The following is a 24,231-nucleotide window of genomic DNA, read 5'->3' on the forward strand; positions in this document are numbered from 1 at the left end:
AACTAGTTGAGAAGAAAGTAGCACTCCTTACTTAATTTAATTTAGCTGAATCTTACAGCTAATTTATTAATACTCACAAAGAGGCACTACAATGAAAGCTTAATATTTTAACTTAATCCTCTCTCTACTACTCACAAGTTCAATGACTGAACTGAATATGTTCCAAACAAGTACATAAAAATATGTGAAGCCAAAACTGAGAACTAAGAGGAAAAATAGACAAACTATATTTGGAGACTTTAACACTCCTTTTTATAATTTGTTCAACAAAGTGTAGAACTAGTAAAAAAATCAGCAAGGATATGGAAAAACTAAGCAACACCATCAACCAACAGGATCTAATTGACATTTATAGAATCGTATCAACTGATACAGAAAAAGCACTTAACAAAAATTAATACCCATTTATGACAAAATCTCTCAAAAAATAGAAATAGAAGGGAATTTCCTAATGTTGATAAAGAACAGCTACAAAAAAATTTACAGGTGGCATTATAATTAATAGTGAAAGACATTTTCACCCTATAATTGGGAAAAATCCAAGAATGTCTACTCTTAGTTTTTTTATTAAACATCATGATGGAAGTTCTAGCTTGCTTCATAAGACAAAAAAATAAAATAAAATTAATGAAAAAAAACACATGAATATTGAAAAGGGAGAAATAAACTATCCTTATTTGCAGATAATATTATCTATATAGAAAATTCCAAGGGTCTTCAAAAAGAAGAGAAAAAAAGCTCTACTAGAACTAATAAGTGAGTTCAGCATGGTCTCAGGATACAAGATAAGTATAAAAAATCAAGTATTTCTATATACTACCAATTGATACAAGGAAATGAAAATTAAAGATACAATTCCACATACAATCATTCAAGAAATAAAAAGCAAAGGAAGGGCTTCCCTGGTGGCGCGGTTGTTGAGAGTCCGCCTGCCGATGCAGGGGACACGGGTTCGTGCCCCTCCAGGAAGATCCCACATGATGCGGAGCGGCTGGGCCCGTGAGCCATGGCTGCTGAGCCTGCGTGTCCAGAGCCTGTGCTCCGCAACGGGAGAGGCCACAACAGTGAGAGGCCCGCGTACCGCAAAAAAAAAAAAAAAAAAAAAGCAAAGGAACTAAAATAACGAAAACAAGTTTGAAAGAGAAGAAAAAATGGGAAAAATCACTATACCCAATTTTAAGGCATTATTACAGTTATAGTCATGGAGATTAGATAGTATTGTCAGAGAGAGAGAGAGACACGTGGAACAGAACAGAGAACCCGGAAATAGATCCACACAAACATCCCCAACTATTTTTTTTTTTTTTTTTTTTTTTGCGGTACATGGGCCTCTCACTGTTGTGACCTCTCCCGTTGCGGAGCACAGGATCTGGACACGCAGGCTCAGCGGCCATGGCTCACGGGCCCAGCTGCTCCACGGCACGTGGGATCCTCCTGGACCGGAGCACGAACCCACGTCCCCTGCATTGGCAGGCGGACTCTCAACCACTGTGCCACCAGGGAAGCCCCCCAACTATTTTTTGATAAAGGTGCAAAAGCAATTCAATAGAGGATGTCTTACAAATGGTGCTGAAGAATGGGTCATTCATAGGCAAAAAAAAAAGAACATTGACTCTAAGTCTCACATCTTTTACAAAAATTAATTATAGTGGGTCACAGAATTAAATACAAAATGTAAAACTAGAAAACTCTTTTTTAACTTGGAATAAAATCTTTGGGACCTAGCATAAGGCAAGGACACCAAAAGCATAATCCATAAAAGAAAAAAAAAAGAAGAAATTATACTTCATCAAAATCAAAAACTTTTAACAGTCCAATGGGCAGAATACAGGAAGAGACATTCCACAGAACAGGATATACACATGACAAATAAGCATAAAAAGATGGTCAACATGATTAGCCACTGGGGACATGCAAATTGAGACCACAAAAATGATATCTCTCTATTAGAAGGGCTAAAATGAAATATGGTGATGAAACTAAATGTTGGTGAGGATGCAAAGAACCTGGACCACTCATACATTACTAGTAGGAATATCAAATAGTACAGTCACTCTGGAAAAGAATTTGGCAGTTACTTAAAAAAAAAAAATACATACGCAAAGGAAGGGACCCAAAGGGCCTGGGATAGCATGGGCGCTTCTGGCCCGGACACATAGAGCTCCCAATGCTAAGTCTGTCAAGGTCAAGGCTATAGCAACTCAACAAGACTTTCCACTATCCTCAAGTCAAGCAGTTATTGCTGGGAGCTTGGAGGTATCAAAAATTCGTGCCAGAAGACAAACTGTGCCTGTCCCTTAAACATTTGCCTTAAGGGCAGCTTCAGAGCACTACGCTCTGTTTCTGAACCAGCCCATCTGACAGCAGCCTGGTGAAGCTGCCTCCTCCATTCAGCCTCCTCCATCAGGAACCATTTTCTTCTTTGAACACCATCAGGGACACCCACAACAGGGGCTGGGGGTCCAGTCCAGCAAGAACCCAGGAACTCAGAGATTTCTCCTGATTATGTCACAGAGTGCTAAGGGTAGGACTAGAGCCGTGTGGCTGACAGGGTCTTGTTTCTCCAGCTGGGTGTCAGCCCTGAGCCTCTGAGGTGGGAGAGCCAAGTTCAGGACATTGGTCCACCAGAGAACTCTCAACTCCTCATAATATCAATCGGCAAGACCTCTCCCAGAGATATCCGTCTCAATGCTAAGACTCAGCTCAACTCAACGACCAGCCAGCTCCAGTGCTGGACACCCCATGCCAAACAGCTTACAAGACAGGAACACAACCCTACCAATTAGCAGAGAGGCTGCTTAAAATCATAAGTCCACAGACACCCCAAAACACACCACCGGACACAGTCCTGCACACCAGGAAGACAACATCCAGCCTCATCCACCAGAACACAGGCACTACTCCCCTCCACCAGGAAGCCTACACACAACCCACTGAATCAACCTTACCCACTGGGGGCAGACACCAAAATCAATGGGAACTACTAACCCGCAGCCTGCAAAAAGGAGACACCAAACACAGTAAGTTAAGCAAAATGAGAAGACAGAGAAATACACAGCAGATGAAGGAGCAAGGTAAAAACCCACCAGACCAAACAAATGAAGAGGAAATAGGCAGTCTACCTGAAAAAGAATTCAAAGTAATGATAGTAAAGATGATCCAAAATATTGTAAATAGAATGGAGAAAATACAAGAAATGTTTAAAAAGGACCTAGAAGAATTAAAGAGCAAATGAACAATGATGAACAACACAATAAATGAAATTAAACATTCTCTAGAAGGAATCAATAACAGAATAACTGAGGCAGAAGAACAGATAAGTGACCTGGAAGATAAAATAGTGGAAATAATTACTGCACAGCAGAAGAAAGAAAAAACAATGAAAAGGATTGAGGACAGTCTCAGAGACTTCTGGGACAACATTAAATGCACCAACATTCGAATTATAAGGGTCCCAGAAGAAGAGAAAAATAAAGAGACTGAGAAAATATTTGAAAAGATTATAGTTGAAAACTTCCCTAATATGGGAAAGGAAATAGTCAACCAACTCCAGGAAACGCAGAGTTCCATACAGGATAAAACCAAGGAGAAACATGCCAAGACACATACTAATCAAACTATCAAAAATTAAATACAAAGAAAAAATATTAAAAGCAGCAAGAGAAAAGCAATGATTAACATACAAGGGAATCCCCATAAGGTTAACAGCTGATCTTTCAGCAGAAATTCTGCAAGCCTGTAGGGACTGGCAGGACATATTTAAAGTGATGAAAGGGAAAAACTTACAACCAAGATTACTCTACTCAGTGAGGAGCTCAATCAGATTTAACAGAGAAATTAAAACCCTTACAGACAAGCAAAAGCTAAGAGAATTCAGCACCACCAAACCAGCTTTACAACAAATAATAAAGGACCTTCTCTAGGTAGGAAACACAGAGAAGGGAAAAACCTGCAATAACAAACCCAAAGCAATTAAGAAAATTGTAATAGCAACATACACATCGATAATTACCTTAAATGTAAATGGATAAATGCTATAACCAAAAGACATAGACTGGCTGAATGGATACAAAAACAAGACCCATATATATGCTGTTTACAAAAGACCCACTTCAGACCTAGAGACACATATAGTCTGAAAGTGAGGGGATGGAAAAAGATATTCCACACAAATGGAAATCAGAAGAAAGTTGGAGTAGCAATTCTTGTATAAGACAAAATAGACTTTAAAATAAAGACTATTACAAGAGACAAAGAAGGACACTATATAATGATCAAGGGTTCAATCCAAGAAGAAGATATAACAACTGTAATTATTTATGCACCCAATATAGGAGCACCTCAGTACATAAGGCAATTGCTAACAGCCATAAAAGGGGAAATTGACAGTAACACAATCATAGTAGGGGATTATAACACCCCACTTTCACCAATGGATAGATCATCCAAAATGAAAATAAATAAGGAAATGCAAGCTTTAAATGATACAATAAGTAAGATGGACTTACCATCCAAAACATACCATCTAAAAACAACAGAATATACTTTCTTCTCAAGTGCTCATGGAATATTTTCCAGGATAGATCATATCTTGGGTAACAAATCAAGCCTTGGTGAATTTAAGAAAATTGAAATCATATCAAGTATCTTTTCCGACCACAGCATTATGAGACTAGATATCAATTACAGGAAAAAATCTGTATAAACTACAAACACATGGAGGCTAGACAATACGCTACTATATAACCAAGAGATCACTGAAGAAATCAAAAAATACCTAGAAACAATTGACAATGAAAACACAACGACCCAAAACCTATGGGATGCAGCAAGAGCAGTTCTAAGAAGGAAATTTATGACAAAATACAATCCTACCTCAAGAAACAAGAAACATCTCAAATAAACAACCTAACCTTACACCTAAGGCAGTTAGAGAAAGAAAAACAAAAACCCCAGTTAGCAGAAGGAGAGAAATCAAAAAGATCCGATCAGAAATAAATGAAAAAGAAATGAAGGAAACAAGAGCAAAGATCAATAAAACTAAAAGCTGGTTCTTTGAGAAGATAAAGAAAACAGATAAACCATTAGTCAGACTCATCAAGAAAAAAAGGGAGAAGACTCAAATCAATAGAATTAGAAATGAGGAAGGGGAAGTAACAACTGAGACTGCAAAAATACAAAAGATCATGAGAGTTTACTACAACCAACTATATGCCAGTAAAATGGACAACCTGGAAGAAATGGACAAATTCTTAGAAAACCACAACCTTCTGAGACTGAAGCAGGATGAGATAGAAAATATAAACAGACCAATCATAAGCACTGAAATTAAGATTGTGGTTAAAAATCTTCCAACAAACAAAAGCCCAGGACCAGATGGCTTCACAGGTGAATTCTATCAAACATTTAGAGAAGAGCTAACACCTATCCTTCTCAAACTCTTCCAAAATAGAGCAGAGAGAGGAACACTCCCAAACTCATTCTACGAGGCCACCATCACCCTGATACCAAAACCAGACAAAGATGTCACAAAGAAAGAAAACTACAGGCCGATATCACTGATGAACATAGATGCAAAAATCCTCAACAAAATACTAGCAAACAGAATCCAACAGCACATTAAAAGGATCCTACACCATGATCAAGTGGGGTTTATTCCAGGAATGCAAGGATTCTTCAATATACGCAAATCAATCAATGTGACACACCATATTAACAAATTGAAGGAGAAAAACCATATGATCATCTCAATAGATGCAGAGAAAGCTTTTGACAAAATTCAACACCCATTTATGATTAAAACCCTGCAGAAGGTAGGCATAGAGGGAACTTTCCTCAACATAATAAAGGCCATATATGACAAACCCACAGCCAACATCGTCTTCAATGGTGAAAAGTTGAAACCATTTCCAGTAAGATCAGGAAAAAGACAAGGTTGCCCACTCTCACCACTATTATTCAACATAGTTTTGGAAGTTTTTGCCACAGCTATCAGAGATGAAAAAGAAATAAAAGGAATCTAAATCAGAAAAGAGGAAGTAAAGCTGTCACTGTTTACAGATGACATGATACTATACATAGAGAATCCCAAATATGCTACCAGAAAACTGCTAGAGCTAATCAATGAATTTGGTAAAGTAGCAGGATACAAAATTAATGCACGGAAATCTCTGGCATTCCTATATACTAATGATGAAAAATCTGAAAGATAAATTAAGGAAACACTCCCATTTACCATTGTAACAAAAAGAACAAAATACCTAGGAATAAACCTACCTAAGGAGACAAAAGACCTGTATGCAGGAAACAATAAGACACTGTTGAAAGTAATTAAAGATGATACAAACAAACGGTGAGATAGTCCATGTTTCTGGATTGAAAGAATCAACATTGTGAAAATGATTATACTACGCAAAGCAATCTACAGATTCAATGCAATCCTTATCAAACTCTCAATGACATTTTTCACAGAACTAGAACAAAAAATTTCACAACTTGTATGGAAACACAAAAGAACCCGAATAGCCAAAGCAATCTTGAGAAAGAAAAATGAAGCTGGAGGTATCAGGCTCCCTAACTTCAGACTATACTACAAAGCTACAGTAATCAAGACAGTATAATACTGGCACAAAGACAGAATTATAGATCAATGGAACAGGATAGAAAGCCCAGAGATAAACCCACACACATATGGTCACCTTATCTTTGATAAAGGAGGCAAGAATATACAATGGAGAAAAGACAGTCTCTTCAATAAGTGCTGCTGGGAAAACTGGACAGCTACATGTAAAAGAATGAAATGAGAACACTCCCTAACACCATACACAAAAATAAACTCAAAATGTATTAAAGACCTCTTATAAGGCCAGACACTATAAAACTCTTAGAAGAAAACATAGGAAGAACACTCTATGACATAAATCACAGCAAGATCCTTTTTGACCCACCTCCTAGAGAAATGGAAATAAAAACAAAAATAAACAAATGGGACCTAATTAAACTTCAAAGCTTTTGCACAGCAAAGGAAACCATAAACAAGACCAAAAGACAACCCTCAGAATGGGAGAAAATATTTGCAAATGAAGCAACTGACAAAGGATTAATTTCCAAAATATACAAGGAGCTCATGCAGCTCAATATCAAAAAAAAAAGAAAAACCCAATCCAAAAATGGGCAGAAGACTTAAATAGACATTTCTCCAAAGAAGATATACAGATTGCCAACAAACACATGAAAGGATGCACAACATCATTAATCATTGGAGAAATGTAAATCAAAACTACAATGAGATATCATCTCACACCAGTCAGAATGGCCATCATCAAAATAGCTACAAACAATAAATGCTGGAGAGGCTGCGGAGAAAAGGGAACCCTCTTGCACTGTTGGTGGGAATGTAAATTGGTACAGCCACTATGGAGAACAGTATGGAAGTTCCTGTAAAAACTAAAACTAGAACTACCATATGACCCAGCAATCTCACTACTGGACATATACCCTGAGAAAACCATAATTCAAAAAGAGTCATGTACCACAATGTTCTTTGCAGCTCTATTTACCATAGCCAGGATATGGAAGCAACCTAAGTGTCCATTGATAGATGAATGGATAAAGAAGATGTGGCACATATATACAATGGAATATTACTCAGCCATAAAAAGAAACTAAATTGAGTCATTTGTAGTGAGGTGAATAGACCTAGAGTCTGTCATACAGAGTGAAGTAAGTCAGAAAGAGAAAAACAAATACTGTATTCTAATGTATATATATGGAATAAAAAAATGGTTCTGAAGAACCTAGGTGCAGGACAGGAATAAAGACGCAGACATAGAGAATGGACTTGAGGACACAGGGAGGTGGAAGTGTAAGCTGGGACGAAGTGAGAGAGTGGCACGGACATATAGACACTACCAAATGTAAAATAGATAGCTAGTGGAAAGCAGCTGCATAGCACAGGGAGATCAGCTCGGTGCTTTTTAACCACCTGGACACGTGGGATAAGATGCAAGAGGGAGGGGATATGTGGATATGTGTATACGTATAGCTGATTCACTTTGTTATACAGCAGAAGCTAACACAACACAGTGAAGCAATTTTACTCTAATGAAGATGTTAAAAAAATAAAATAAATAAAATGATAAACTTTAAAAAAGAGCAAGAGAGGGAGACAGAGACAGACAGAAAGAGATAGGGAACAAATTACTGATATCCGTAATTAAAAAGAAAACATGCCTACAAGTTATACAGTTATTAAAATAGTAATAAATAGAAATTATGCATAACTTTTTGTCAGAATAATTCAATACCTTAGATGAAAATGGTTAAACTCCTCAAAAACACAACTTACCCAAAGTGACACAAAAGAAAATAGAAAATCTGAATAGCCCTATATCTGCTAAAGAAATTGGGTATATAAATTAAAACTGTCTCACAAACTAGAAGCCCAGATGGCTTGACTAGAAAATTCTGCCAAACATTTAAGGAATAAATGATAACAATTCTACATAAACTCTCTCATAAAATAGAAAATGATGGAACACTTCCTAATTTTATGTGGCCAGCCCACTCTGATACTAAACCCCAGCAAAGATAATTACAAACAAACAAAACCATTAAGTAAACATGATGCAAAAATTCTTAGAAAATATGTAGCCAATTAATTTTAAATATATAAAAAGTATGACATTATGATCAAATAGACTATCAAAAAAATATGTCCAGAAATATTAGTTTAACATTCAAGAAACTATTTGTGGAATCTAAGAAAACTGAGCTCATAGAAACAGAGAACATATTGGTGATGGCCAGAGGTGGTGAGAGGAGATGGAGGAAATGGATGAAGGCAACCTAAAAGTACAGACTCCCAGTTATAAGGCAAATAAGTTGCCAAAGAAAGTAAAACCTTCATTTTTACCTCACACCATATGTAAAAGTGCTTAGAGATGCATCATAAACATAAATATAAAATCAAAAGCCCTAAAACTTCAGAAGAAAACATAAGAGAATACCTTTGCAACCTTGGAATAGACAAAGGGTTTTCAGATCAAAAAAACAATAGTAATTGGAGTTCTCAACATTAAAAATGTTTGCTTACCAAAAGATAGCTTTACATAAATGGATAATGTAAGTCACAAACTGAGAAGAAATATCCATAACACATATATCTGATAATGCACATTTTTCTGTATTTTTCTAGTGAAATATAGCTAATTCATAATGTTGTGTTAGTTTCAGGTATACAGAAAAATGATACTCTTTTCCAGATTCTTTTCCATTATAGTTTATTACAAGATATTGAATATAGTTCCACGTGCTATACAGCAGGTCCTGTTACTTACCTATTTTATATATAGTAGTGTGCCTATGTTAATCCCAAACTCCTAATTTATCTCCCCCCACCACTGCTAAACCCATTGGTAACCAGGGGTTTGCTTCCTGTTGTGAGTCTATTTCTGTTTTGTAAATAAGTTTATTTGTATCATTTTTTAGATTCCATACATAAGTGTATCCTATGATATTTGTCTTTCTCTGTCTGATTTACTTCACTTAGTATGATAATCTCTAGGCCCATCCAAGTTGCCGCAAATAGCATCATTTCACTCTTTCTCATGGCTGAGTAATATTCCATTGTATATATATATAACTTCTTTATCCATTCATCTGTGGATGAACATTTAGATTGCTTCCATGTATTGTAAATAGTGCTGCAGTGAAGATTGCTGCACATGTATCTTTTCACATTAGAGTTTTCTCCAGATATATGCCCAGGAGTAGGATCATATGGTAACTCTATTTTCAGTTTTTTAAGGAACCTCCATACTGTTCTCCATAGTGGCTGTATCAATTTACATTCCCACCAACAGTGTAGCTGGGCTCCTTTTTCTCCACACCCTCTCCAGTATTTGTTATTTGTAGACTTTTTAATGATGGCCCTTCTGACTGGTGTGAGGTGATACCTCATTGTAGTTTTGATTTGCATTTCTCTAATAATTAGTGATATTGAACTTCTGTTCATGTGCCTGTTGGTAATCTGTATGAGAATGCACTTTTATCCAGAATATATTTTTCAAAATTTCTACAATTTTATAATAAAAGAAAAATGACCCAATTTAAAAAATAGGCAAAGGGCTTCCCTGGTGGTGCAGTGGTTGAGAGTCCGCCTGCTGATGCAGGAGACACGGGTTCATGCCCCGGTCTGGGAGGATCCCACATGCCGTGGAGCGGCTGGGCCCGTGAGCCATGGCCACTGAGCCTGAGTGTCTGGAGCCTGTGCTCTGCAATGGGAGAGGCCACAACAGTGAGAGGTCCGTGTACTGCAATAAAAATAAAAATAAAAAATAGGCAAAAGAGTTGAACAAATGTTTCAAAAAGAAAGATATATACCACTAAGCACATTAAAATGCTTAACATCATTACTCTAGGGGAATGCAAATTAAAACTACAATGAGAAACATAATATTCAATTTAAATGAAGGTTTTAGAACTGGCAAATCTCACCTATAGAAATAGAAATAGAAGAGTAGTTGCCTCGTGTCAGGTGGGGATTGATTGGAGCAGCACTGGAGAAATTTGGAGGGATATGAGAATATTCTACATCTTGATAGGACTGAGGTTTATATGGGTGTATGCACTGTCAAAACTTATCAAATGATACATAAGTACATTTCAATGTGTGTAGATTATACCTTGGTTTTTCTAATTACCAGTGTTTGGGCTGCACCCTTGAAGAATTAAATCAGAATATTCAGTGGCACCATCCTGGGCACCAATATTTTAAAGTTTCTCTGGTGATCCTAGTGTGCAAACTTGAAGGCCTCTGGTGTGGTTTCATGCTCTGTCTCTAACCTTTCTTTGTAGCCAAAGAATAGAGGACTGGCTAAGAGTTTAAAATAAGTTCTGGAAGTTAGAATTCCATAAAACGATGGAAGTATGTAGTATCAAATTGAAAAGTGTCGCTTCATCTGTCCATGGAGATTAACTTGGGATATAAATGGAGAAAAGAAACAGGTGGCACCAAAGACATCAATTGCTCCTCCCTGCTGGCAATGAGATGCCAGAGAGGCAAAGTATGAGGTGGAGCAAACATACCAAGACCTCTGAGTTGTCCTCTTTTCCTAAGTGGAGAGAATTATTTCATACAGATGTGCTGATAATGTTGAGCAGAGAACTGTGTGGCTGTGTATATGGAGGTGTGTATGGTGGATGAGAACTGGTGAAGCACAAGTATATTTCCAGGGCTCAAGAAGTGCAGTAATAGAATTTAAGAACAAGTATTTTCCCCTAATGTCTTCATATGTACATAAATATTTGTCAAACCATGTGTCCTGATTTTTGGTTTGGTTCCAAAATGTGAATGAAGCACATGCAAGAAGATAGAGAATCCCCAGAGTACTTTCATCATGTCTGACATCCAAATTCCCCTCTGCCATGAGTATCTATTGACATAGTACATCCTAGCTTAATTTACATTGGTAAATATAGAGTATATTATATGACATTGTGATGAAAACTTACTTTTTTTTTTCTATTCCAGATATTATTTCATGGAGTGTCAGTATCCTTAATTAGCCTGATTGTCAATAGATTTATTTTGCCAATGGCAGTTACTAAACTCGGTAAGCCCTGCAAATTCATATTCTGAGTGAAGAGAAAAATATTCCAAACATGCTAAAGAATTGTTAATAATGAAGAAAGAAGCCATATAAATACAAATCAATGGTGTCTAATTGAAGAGGAAATTGGATCTCTATGTAAAGTCATATGAATTGTTTAGGCCAATAAGCTTGTTAGGCCAATAAGCAATAATCTTGTACCCCAGTGTTCATTGCAGCACTATTTACAATAGCCAGGACATGGAAACAACCTAAATGTCCAACGATAGATGAATAAATAAAGAAGATGTGGTACATATATACAATGGAATATTGCTCAGCCATAAAAAAGGAATGAAATTGGGTCATTTGTAGAGATGTGGATGGATGTAGAGTCTGTCATACAGAGCCAGAAAGAGAAAGAGCCAGAAAGAGAAAAACAAATATCGTATATTATTAACACGTATATGTGAAATCTAGAAAAATGGTACAGATGAACCTATTTGTAGGGCAGGAATAGAGATGTAGACATAGAGAACGGACATGTGGACACACAGGGGGAAGGGAGGGGTACAACGAATTGGGAGATTAGGTTTGACATAAATACACTACCATGTGTAAAATAGATAGCTAGTGGGAACATGCTGTATAGCACAGGGAGCTCAGCTCCATGCTCTGTGATGACCTAGATGGGTGGGATGGGGGGCAGGGTGGGAGGGAGGTCCAAGAGGGAGGGGATATAGGTATATATATAGCTGATTCACTTCATTGTACAGCAGAAACTAGCATAACATTGTAAAGCAATTTTACTCCAATTAAAAAAAAAGATTACTTATTTACATTAGTCCAGTTTAAGTAAAATTATACAATAAGTTTATTCAGTTATTTGACAAACTTTTTGTTAAGAGCCTCTTATATGCCAGTCATTATTCTAACTGATAGTGATGCATTATGAAGACAAAAAAGATTTCTGAGTTGATGGAGAGAGGAGAAACAGGCAGTAAACAAGTCAAATAAGGTAATATCAGAGAGTCATTTTTGTATAAAAATCAACAAACCACATATAAATAAAATAGAAAACACAACAGGTAATAGATTCCTGAGGAAATTAGAAAATGAGTGTGTTCAAAGAAAGAAGGTAAGGTGCTGGGACCTTCGAGAACAATGCCAATAGTGAAGGAAGTTCAGATGGGAGAGGTAGGGAAAGAGTTAGATAATGAAGGACCTTAAATTTTAAGATTTTATTCTAAGGGATAAATGGATTTCTTGGTTGGTTTTAAGCAACTAAGTGTAATTTTATGAATAAGGTCCTTAAAAAGACAACTCTCGTTCTGTGGATAGCTGATTGGGAGCTATGAAGAGAATAGAAGCAGAAATACTAGTTTTAGGAGGCAACTGCATTATACAATATGACTGTTTCAATCCCCTACTTTTTAACAATTGATAAATTGAAATCTAAAGAGTTAAAAGTTCTCGTCTAAGGTCACATGGCTTGATAATGACAGTTAAAGAACTAAAAACAAATTGCTCTAATGTTTTTAATCCATTGTATTCTTAACTGCTTTATCACCCTTTCTTGTTACACGCAGAGTTTTCATTCATATGGCATTTTGTAACCAATCTTAAATTCTATGTTTATTGATAATATTGCACCTTCATCCTCATATTTGCAACAAAATCTTTCCTTTCATTTACTTTTTTTATTTTCTGAGCCTTAACATAGTAAAATGGAAAAAACAGATTAAAGAGGTAAAAATTTTCAATTTATCAGATGTTCTACTTAGTAGCTAAATAAACCTAAAATTCTTATTGTGGAGCATCTGTTTACTTGCACTGAGAGCAGTGAACATTTGCTCATGGAACATTATTGCTTTCCAAAGAAACTTCTATGGCTCAGAAAAAGGGAATTTGTGTCTGGTAGTAAGATTCCTTCAAACATTGAGGTCTGGAGATATATATACATACACACACACACACACACACACACACACACACACAGTTAATCCTTGATCAACATGAATTTAAACTACACCAATCCACTTATAAGTGGATATGAATTTTTTTTAATTAAAAAAAAATTTTAATATATACTTCAGTATAACACAAACCTGCTTATTGAATCTGAGGATGCACAACCATGGATATGAATGGCCAACTATAAAGTTATATGCGTGGAGGGTTGGCACCCCTGACTCCCATATTGTTCAAGGGTCAAATGTATACATCTGGAGATAAATAAATATATATCATAAATACTTATATATATGACCTTATGTATAGGTGGGAAATATATGTATATATCTACACATACACTGAGTACATATATGTATATGTATATCTATACCTCCTGCATATATCTCCTACACATCTATATGTATATATGTATATTTTATATATATCATTAAAATGATGATGTCTACTATTTATAAAATGTGTTCTTTGTATCAAAGGTCTTCATGATGTCACATCAACAAAGTATAAATCACTGTATTATACATTTCAACACTTTCAAGAACTAACCATATCTGTAGCCTCTGCACTCAAATTTGACAAAGATCTTGCTAACGCAGATTGGAACATGGTTGAGAAAGCAATTATGCTGCAAAACCCATATGCAGTAAGCAAGTAATATCTTTTGTTTATTCCTTCAAAGTGGATATGATTGCCCTTAAATAAGTATAAATGTTATAAATATTAATTCACAGTTCTTCGGGATTTTTGTGACCACTATGGGGCAAAGTAGAACTGACAACCCCTTTGAGTATAGCAAGTATGTACTGTAAATTCAAAAGAAGGACTAGTGTATTGGAGCTGCCTTTAAAAGACAGCGTAGGGCTTCCCTGGTGGCGCAGTGGTTGAGAGTCCGCCTGCTGATTCACGGTACACGGGTTCGTGCCCTGGTCCGGGAGGATCCCACATGCCGTGAAGCGGCTGGGCCCGTGAGCCATGGCCGCTGAGCCTGCGCGTCCGGAGCCTGTGCTCCGCAACGGGAGAGGCCATAACAGTGAGAGGCCCGCGTACTGCAAAAAAAAAAAAAAAATTATACATATATCTATATATATATTACTTTGTAATATAAAATAGAATTCAAAGCCAGTGTCATACGATTAGATGTCGTGAAATGTCACCTCCTGCTTCTGAGATATGCTTTAGAATCTCCATGGTCAGACTTCTAATTCATATATGAGTTCATAATTCATTAGCTCTCATGAATGCCACAAGGAGAAATAATAAAAGTTGTCCTGGTATCTGCTCAATGCTTCTTCTGGGTTGCCATCTCCTACATTAAGTCCAATTTTCACTGCAATGTTTTTCTGCATCAAACAATATGAGGGGCCAACTTCTATGACTGTAGACATAAGATAATTGGTTGCTATGAAATAGGATTTCTAAAACTCCATTTTAAATTCTCTAACAGGTGCTTGAAGCTCCAGGTGGGGGCTCAGAATCAAGCCTTGTGTCTGCAGGAATATTGCCAGGATTTCTGGATAAGAAAAGTACCAAGTCAAATCTAAGGATTTTTTATAGTAGCTCCCAATATCTGATTGTGGCCTTTTGTTAATCTGGCTGCATCAGAATCACTGGGAAAGCTTATTAAAAAATACGGATTGATTTCCCAGCCTCTGCCCAGGAGATTCTGATGCAGATGGTCTGAGGAGGGTCCCAGGAATATATATTTTTAATCCATTTACCCAGCTAATTCTAATGCAAAGTCAGGGTTGAGGTCACCACTCTGGTATTTGATCTGTTTCAGAAGGCAGATAATTAAACAACTACATTCTCCTCTTTATGTTGCTGACATGAGGGATATTCTAGTGTTATAGATAGAACATTGGCTTTAGACTCAGAAAATCTGGGTTCATATCCTAGATTTATCACTTAATAGATGCTTTGTGATCTTTATATAAACCTTTTATTTTATCTAAGCTTCAACTTTTTTCATCTATAAAATGGAGTTATCCATATACCCATTTCCTAACAGCCATGTTCACTTTTTATTCTACCTTAAGTGATTAGTTTAAAGCAGTGGTTGTCACACTTTAGCTGTAGCAGAATCATGGAATGGGTTTGTAAAAACACAGACTGCTGTCCCATCTCCCCACAGTCTCTGATTCAGCAGGTCTATGGTGGGGTTTGAGAATGTGCATTTCTAACAATACCCAGGTGATGCTGCTGGTGCTGGGGAACCACACTTTCAGAACCAGTGGTTTAAAGTGTGATCAGCAATGTAGTAGCTTTTATAAACTTTTACCAATGCCATGCAAAGGTAAAAATATGATATAACTCCTTCCCCCCAAAACTGGCAATTATGTTACCTTCTAGATGACTGTGCAAACGATGAGAAAACTCATCTGAACATTTTTCTGTATCTAGCAAAATTTCTATACTTTTTTAAACCAAAATGGTATGTGAATTGCTTGAGGTTTATGCTAAACAATATGTTAATGTTCAAGTATTATTTTTTGGTTTTGATTTGTGTTTTATTTAGTTGGGCCAAGAAGAAAAAGCAGAACATCAAAAAGTGAAATGTATACACTGTAACAAGGAAATAGATGAGACCCTTAATATTGAAGCAATGGAGCTGGCCAAGAGGCGTCTCCTGTCAGCACAAATAGTTAGTATTTTATTATACGCTTTTTAAATTTTTGTCCTATCATTTATATCATTTGCAAATATTATTTTACCATTCAGTAGGTTGTCTTTTCATTTTGTCAATGGTCTCCTTTGCTAAGTTTACTTAGGGCCCATTTGTTCATTTTTGCTTTGTTTCCTTTGCCTTAGGAGACAGATCCCAAAAAATATTGCTACGATTTATGTCAAAGAGTGTTCTGCCTATGTTTTCTTCTAGGAGTTTTGTGATTTCCAGTCTTACATTTAGGTCTTTAATTCTGAATTTATTTTGGTTTGTGTTGTGAGAAAATGTTGTAATCTCATTCTCCTACATGTAGCTGTACAGCTTTCCCAGCACCTCTTATTAAAGAGACTGTCTTTTTCCATTGTAAATTCTTGCCTCCTTTGTCATAGATTAATTGACCATAGGTGCATGGTTTTATTTCTGGGGTCTCTATCCTGTCCCATTGATCTACATGTCTGTTTTTGTGCCAGTACTATACTAAAAAAAATTTGAATTTAAAAAATTAAATTATTGGCTAAAATTATACTGAAAAGTTTCTCCCTTGCTTAAGACATCTTGGTTATTCTCACCTGCACAGCTTAATAGATTGCTTACAAAGGCAAAGGGAAGTTTGGCATTGTCTTAGGAATCTGCTTGAGTGCAAAGAGAAAAAAGAAAAGGACAAAAAGAAAAAGAAATCCACTCAAATTAGTTTAAGTAGAAGGTGTTTTATTTTGAGGAACTTGGAATTTCACAGATCCCAATGGCAGGAATTACAGCTGAGCTCTACCACCAGATGCGTTATGCAGTCAGTTCCATGACACTGCCTATCTCTGGACCGAACCAGTTTTTCCCGAAAGAATACCACCAAGTCCACTAGTAACTGCAGGTATAGGTTAGTATGTTTTCATATCAAATCTTGGGTAAAAATTAAAGAAATTCTGTAGCACAGTAGCATATAGGATTCTGTGAGGAAATGCTAACAGCCCAGTTACCATTTTCTATCCAGGTCAGAATCTTGACCAGTTGCCATGACTCATCCTCTCAAAATGTTCATGTTGGGCCTTCCTCACTGCCTGTGGAACTGTCATGGATTTCTCTTCTGTTCCATGCATATAGGATTCTGCTTGCTCAGTCTAACTTGGGAAATGGAAGATCTTTAGGGTATGATTATTCCCTCCTCAGCAGTAGTCCTGGCAGACAAGCTGAGTCTCAAAGACAGCTTTCCAAGGACCCAAATAACTTCTTTAAGCAATTGAGGCAGTGCCATGAAGGGTGAACTTATGCCCATATCATGCTTTGTTCCACCAGCAGATTTTATGAGATCATGTCTTTGAGTCACTTCCAGATTTTTAATTTATTTCAGGAAAATATAGTATTCAGGAACCCTTAAAATCAATGCAGGAGACTCCATTTTGAGTCTTGCTTTTATTATTAATATGATATGTGACTCAGAACATATTCTTTTAAGTTATTATTCTCCCCATCTGTAAAAGGGGAAATTATGCTACCTGAATGACCTCTTAGATTCCTTCCACTCATGATAGCCTGTTTTCTGCAATATATACTTCCTGTACCTTTTTGATTTATTGCCTTAAACTTTTTTTTTCTACTATTATATCTTCATTGATTTTGTGCTGTGTGTTAGGTCTTAATCCAGAAATCCTATTTTTCAAAGTATATTGGATCTCTCTGTTCTATTCTCCAGATCTTCATCTCACCTCATATATTTTTAGTCTTTCTTTGTTCTAGACATATTTTCATGTGTATCTTAGCTTGTTGATTTGATTTCTGCAATCTCAATACTAATGTTCACTGTTCCCAACAGTATTAATTGGTTATTGCAGTTTTCAAAGCTCTGAGGGTTTTTATTTAAATCTCAGCCAGCTCTTGTTAACAGGAGCAATATCTCCTCCACTACTGTATGTTAGAAGAGGGGGACTTCCCTGGTGGTCCAGTGGTTAAGACTCCATGCTCCCGATGCAGGGGTCCCAGGTTTGATCCCTGGTCAGGGAACTAGATCCCGCATGCATGCCGCAACTAAAGATCCCACATGCCACAAGGAAGAACCCACACAAGGCAACGATGATTCTGTGTGCGGCAACTAAGACCCAGAGAAGACAAATAAATTAATTAACTAATTAAAAAAAGAAAGAAGAGGAAGCACAGCATGGTAAGACAGTGGCACAGGAGAGCAGCACAACATAATGGGGGAAAAGAGAGGCAGGCTTTAAATTCAGAAAGAACTGAGTTTCCAATGTGATCTTGAAAAAACTGCTCAACTCCCTGAGGAGCCTCATCTTTCTCATCTATGCAGATTCGTATACCTTCCTCATAAAGCTGTTGCAAGAATTAAATAATTTTCTGTAAAACATAATTATGTTAATTCAATAGTATAACAGAGAGCTCAGAGATGGCAGTTATTGTTAGGAATCAACCATTCTCTAAATTCTTCTTACATTTTGGTATGAAGGATCACTTAAGAGTTAACATTTTTCTAGTATCTAACTGCTTTGTCACTTATGTCACTAAGCTTTCGTGAGCTCCATATGACTTTCAGCTTTCTTATTTTCCCCACAAACTACAGTGTTTATCTTTGAGGATACTGAAAATATTTTAATGCTACATTATTTTGCAAATATTTTAATGAAGTTTAAGGAGAAAATGATACTCTATAGAATTCCTTTCATTACTGACAAATAACCTTTTGACCATTCATCCTTAAATTTAGTTCTGTCCCTTTCTAGGATCCCCCAAGAGCAAAACCATGTTTCAATGTCTGTAAATAATTGTGCAGACAGAGTGTCTTCTATGGAACCAGGAATCTTTAGTCATATCACACATCCCAATTTAGGAAGTTGATTCTCAACAATGTTCAGCACACAGAAGTCGAGTGGGCTCTCAGTATATGGATTGAATGAATGAATGTCTGTGTTCTGCACCACAGGAGCAGCTCATTTCATGCTGGGAATCGATTGGAGACAAGAGAGTTCTGTTGTCAAAATATTGGGGGAAGTGGAATTAAATAAAGCTATAAATCAGAATTCCTTACTGTAGAATTTCTCAGAGTTTTTAATATTCTAATATGCATTATAAACTTTTAAGATGGGGATAGTTTGCAACAGTTCCCACACTTATTTGGCCACAGAACTCCACTTATTTTTGAAAACCTAATTAACATCTAGAGGAACCTAGTTTCCTGCATAACCATTTTCATTCCACCCAAAACTCAGACCTACCTTCTGCACTGACCTCATGGTCTGGACTCCATAGGAGAAAAAACTTTTTTTATATAAAGATACCAGATTATTTGGGGATTTTGACTTCTTTCTCACAGATTATTTTTCCATAAAGAAAATAATATATTGTCTCTGTTACCCATATTATAGAATGATTTGATTCAACATTTCTTTTAGGCAAGCTACCAGAGACAATACAGGAATGAGACTCTGTCCCAGAGTGCAGTCCAGGTGCTGGTAGGTGCAGCAGGAAGCTTTGGTGAGAAAGGAGAGTAAGTATATTTTCAGGAGAAAGCTTCCAGCCTAAGCCACTGCATTTAGGAAATTGTGCAAATGAGTTTCCCGCTTTTGTCCGGTAACTTGAGATCATCCAGTATTATGCGTGCAAGCCACTGCCTGCTCTCCACCCCACAACCAGGCCAAATCACCTGCTTCCAGTTTCCCAAACTTGCTCCACTCATTCACACCTCTGTGCATTTGAACCAGCTGCTGCTTCTGACTGAGATGCTCTTCCCTTTCTCCTTTTGCCCACCCCTGCAAAGCTAAGCTGTGGTAAACCACTCCTCCTTCTAGGCTACTCAGATACCTCACTGAGGTCAAAGACTTCCTTAGTTCTTCCAGGCACATCTTCCCAACGCACAACCTCTCCTCATATACTCATAATGATTTCCTTAGATGCAAGCCTCCAGAGTCGACAATGAGTTCCTCAAAGTCAGCATGTTAGGGAGTACCCTCAGATCATCCCCTGTGGAGTGGAAGGATGAAGGATGTATGATTGGGCAGAGGATGAGTTAAACTGCAATGCAGTTGCGACAGTGACCACCCAAAACCCAGACATACCTTCTTGTTCTAGATCTCACTTCTGGTACTGCGGACACCAAAATTTCCTGCTCAAGTGGTCCTAAGCTTATTTCTAGGATCGCTTGGGCCTTTTCCCTTATGTCATGATCTTACAAGCAAACTGGGCCCTTGGTGTGCACCCCTCAAAACCTAAGACATGTGCCAGCCTGGTGTCCACTCACATGCACCGGCTTGAGGTACAGTGAGAGATAAAGCTGTGTGTGGGAAGAGAAACAGCCAGATACTAGAGCATGCTCTCACTGCAGTGTGAGTACAGATTTTCAAAGAGTCTAAGAGTTTTAATTTCAAGCCTAGCCATGTAAATCATTATGACATTATCTTTCCATATATGGTGCAAGTCCTCCACCTGCCCTTTTGCTCTAGGGCCCTCAAATGCTTAGGGGACCTGAGCGATGTTAGTGAAGTAGAGGGAGAAGGCTGGGCCGATGTGATCAATTTAAAACAATATGATTCATACTTTAAAGACAGATGCACTATGTACAGTGGAAGTTTTTAAATGAATGAACAAATGGCATGCTGAAAAGTAGTATCACTGCATTGTCCAGGAGAGGTTAACATATGTAGAATACATATAAAACAGTACCTATATAGAGCAATTCAGCCCACCACCTTGATTTTTCCTCTTAAAATCCACGAAGGCAGAAGCAACATATGCCTCTGAGGACCCAGAGTAAATGGGGTTAAGGTGTGAAAGGACTCGTAGTGGGCAACAAAGGCAAATTTTGAAACATTTATTACATTTTCATTTATACATGCAAGAGATAAATATTGAATACTAATGTGTGCAAAACTATATGCCAGCACTGGGGAATATCAAGATCAGTGAAATGGTGTTCATATCAGAGAACTTTCTCTTAATTACACTTGTGTTCAGTGATAACTGCTTTGCTGTGTTGCTTTGGAGTTGATTTCACCATCTGCTGATCATTCCTATCCATAGCCCCACCTGTTGGGGTACCCTGTGGCAAGAAAACAAGTCTAAAGATAAAAACAGTAGGGGGTTAAATAGAGGTACCAGGACCTGTGCTAAGTGCCTGCGTAATTGCCTAAGAAGCAATACTTTGAATAGAGCTTATATTTATTGTCTTGTGTCAGATACAGTTTTAAACATATTACATGTATTACCCATTCAATGTCATAAAAATCCTATAAGTGCTATTATTATCTTTATTTTGCAGATGGGGAAAGTGGGGCACAGAGAGATTAAATAATTTACCCAGGGTTATTTAACTAATGAATTACAGAGCACGGGTTCAAAGCTATCCTACCTCACTATCCAGTTAGAGAGATCATACTCTTTTCCTAAATCAGGTCTAAACAGTGAACATGTTGATATAAAATAGGAACTCAGGAGCCTGAAAAACACAATAATTTGGCCTGTAAAATATCACACACATTGATATCACAGAATTTTAGGATTCATAGGAACTTGTGAAATGATCAAATCTTAGCTTAGACATTAATTCCTTCAGGAAGGTTTCCTGATTCCCCAAGACTATATTCAACACCCTCCTTTGTGGGTCCAGAGTGTCCTCTTATTGTCTCTGCAGAACGCTTACTACACTTAACTGCAACCGTTGTTTGCATGTTTTACTCCACTAGTCTTCTGGATTCTTGAGGGCAGAGACCAGTATTAATGGTTTATCCCATGCATTTATCAAGCATAAAAGGTGCTCAATCAAATGTTTTAAAAATCAGAAATGAATCAAGTCATATATACATTCATGATTTTCCATGTAATTATCACATGATTATATTGAATCACAGAGAACGGAATAACTTCCTTCTTTTTAATTATATCAGTATCCTTGTAACAGAGAAATTGCCCAAATTTTAGGCTGAGAACATCATAATCCATAGGAAGAACAAGGTCCACCTTTGTACTTAAGTCACCAATGCCCTTCCATTAAGCTGCATTTTAAGGTAGGGCCTCAGATCCAGGGATGGAGCCCCATCCTCCTTCTGATGAAGACAATGTAAGTATCTGGTCAGCAGCAGGTAAGTTCCTCATGAAACCAAGGGAATTTGCTGAGCAAGACCAAATGATAACATATAGATCTGAACTGCCTCAACAAAAAACCCAGAAGAAACCTACAGGCAACCTGGGGCAAATGTCTTTTGGCGGTTTATGAGCACCAACTTCTCCAAGTAACCATTTTTACTCTTTCACTTCTCCACTTGTATTTTCCCCATAAACTCCCTGATTACTTGCGCAGAAGGTGCAAGAAAAGAGATGGGTGAATGTGTGAGTTGGGCTGGATGCCTCATATATGCTTTCTCATTTAAGTTTCCCAGGCTGACATAAGTATTTTTACTTCCATTCTGAGTGCAAAGAGGTTAATGAGGTAATTTGTTCACTGCCACCCAGATAATGGAGGATCAAACACAAAAACCCACATATATTTGAATCCCAAATATTTGAATCATGGTATGCTTTCTCTCCCTGAAACTTGACTTCTCTATTTTGAAACATTTGTCTCCATTTTTTTTTTTTTTACTCTCTGTTTAATGATGAGTCCCACAATCTAACTTCATAATTATATATCCACCTTCATCTACATCTTCATGACTTGGACCTATGCCCATGAAAGTGTCTCATTTCCTGTCGTCACTGGACAAAATAGTTTTCCTGCCTCCTGACAATACTGCATTAAACTTATCTCAAAAATTTTAAAGCATATTTAAAGGTTCTTCTTCTTTTTTCTTTTTTTTAGATATATGAGTGCAGAGACAATAAAGAATTATTCTGAAAGCAAAAAAATTCTTGTCTTTACTAGAAAAGTATTGCTCAACTGGGTGTATAATACGAAAAAGGAAAAAGGGATCCCATCAAGGTAAGTGCTTTTAAACCTTACTAGAAATGTTATTATAATCATTTGAAATTTCCTTCTATTTATTTTTAAAAATTTATATCCTGAATACTTTGTAAAATATTTTGAGGTGGTTTACAACGAAATTACTTATATACATACAAAAAGTTACTTAAAGAAAAAAAGATATAGTGTAATAACTTTTATTATAGAGGTAAATTTCATACAAGATTAAACATTAACCATTTTTAAGTGTACCATTCAGGGTTATTTAGTATATTCACGTTGGGCAACCAACTCCTCTGTCAAATTCCACAGCATTTTCATTGCCCCAAATGTAAATCCAGTACCCATTAAGCAGTCACTCCCCATTCTCTCTTCCCCCCCAGCTCCTGGATAGCACTAGTCTGCTTTCTGTCTCTATGAATTTACCTATTCCAAATGTATTATATAGATAGAATCATATAACATATAGCCTTCAGTTTATGGATTCTTTTTTTTAACATCTTTATTGGAGTATAATTGCTTTACAATGGTGCATTAGTTTCTGCTTTATAAAGAAGTGAATCAGCTATACATATACATATATCCCCATATCTCTTCCCTCTCGTGTCTCCCTCCCTCCCACCCTCCCTATCCCACCCTGGAAGCAACCTAAGTGTCCATCGACAGATGAATGGATAAAGAAGATGTGGCACATATATACAATGAAATATTACTCAGCCATAAAAGGAAACGAAATTGAGTTATTTGTAGTGAGGTGGATGGACCTAGAGTCTGTCATACAGGGTGAAGTAAGTCGGTTTCTGGATTCTTTCACTCAGCATAATGTTTCTTCCACATTGTAGCATGTATCTGTAGCATAAGGTTCATCTACTTTGTAGCATGTATGAATACTTTATTTCTTCTAATGGCTGAATAATAGTCCATTGTACAGACGTGCTGTATTTTCTTTATCCATTCAACGGTTGATGAGTATTTGAGTTGTTCTCAGCTTTTGGTTATTGTAAACAGTGCTGCTATGAACATTTATGTACATGTATTTGTTTGAATTTCTGCTTTCCATCTTTTGGGTATGCACCTAGGAGTAAAACTGCTGGATCATATGAAAATAA

General features: G+C 36.9%; 1 protein-coding gene and 1 non-coding gene across 2 annotated transcripts in view; both read left to right on the forward strand.

Annotated features, from left to right (window-relative positions):
- The window catches only part of SLC9C1 (solute carrier family 9 member C1), a 102,131-nt gene that overhangs the window by 38,721 nt on the left and 39,179 nt on the right, over positions 1-24,231 (forward strand). Inside the window, exons 11-15 of the mRNA XM_073804229.1 lie at positions 11,534-11,615; positions 14,042-14,208; positions 16,081-16,206; positions 19,623-19,717; positions 23,021-23,140. Coding sequence (XP_073660330.1) covers positions 11,534-11,615; positions 14,042-14,208; positions 16,081-16,206; positions 19,623-19,717; positions 23,021-23,140 — 590 coding nt within the window. The remainder of the gene's footprint in view (positions 1-11,533; positions 11,616-14,041; positions 14,209-16,080; positions 16,207-19,622; positions 19,718-23,020; positions 23,141-24,231) is intronic.
- TRNAR-CCG (transfer RNA arginine (anticodon CCG)) lies at positions 18,150-18,222 on the forward strand. The gene has a single exon. It is a non-coding gene; the product is annotated as a tRNA-Arg (tRNA).

This window comes from Tursiops truncatus, chromosome 4 (assembly GCF_011762595.2).
Source record: "Tursiops truncatus isolate mTurTru1 chromosome 4, mTurTru1.mat.Y, whole genome shotgun sequence".
Classification (NCBI taxonomy): Eukaryota; Metazoa; Chordata; class Mammalia; order Artiodactyla; family Delphinidae; genus Tursiops; species Tursiops truncatus.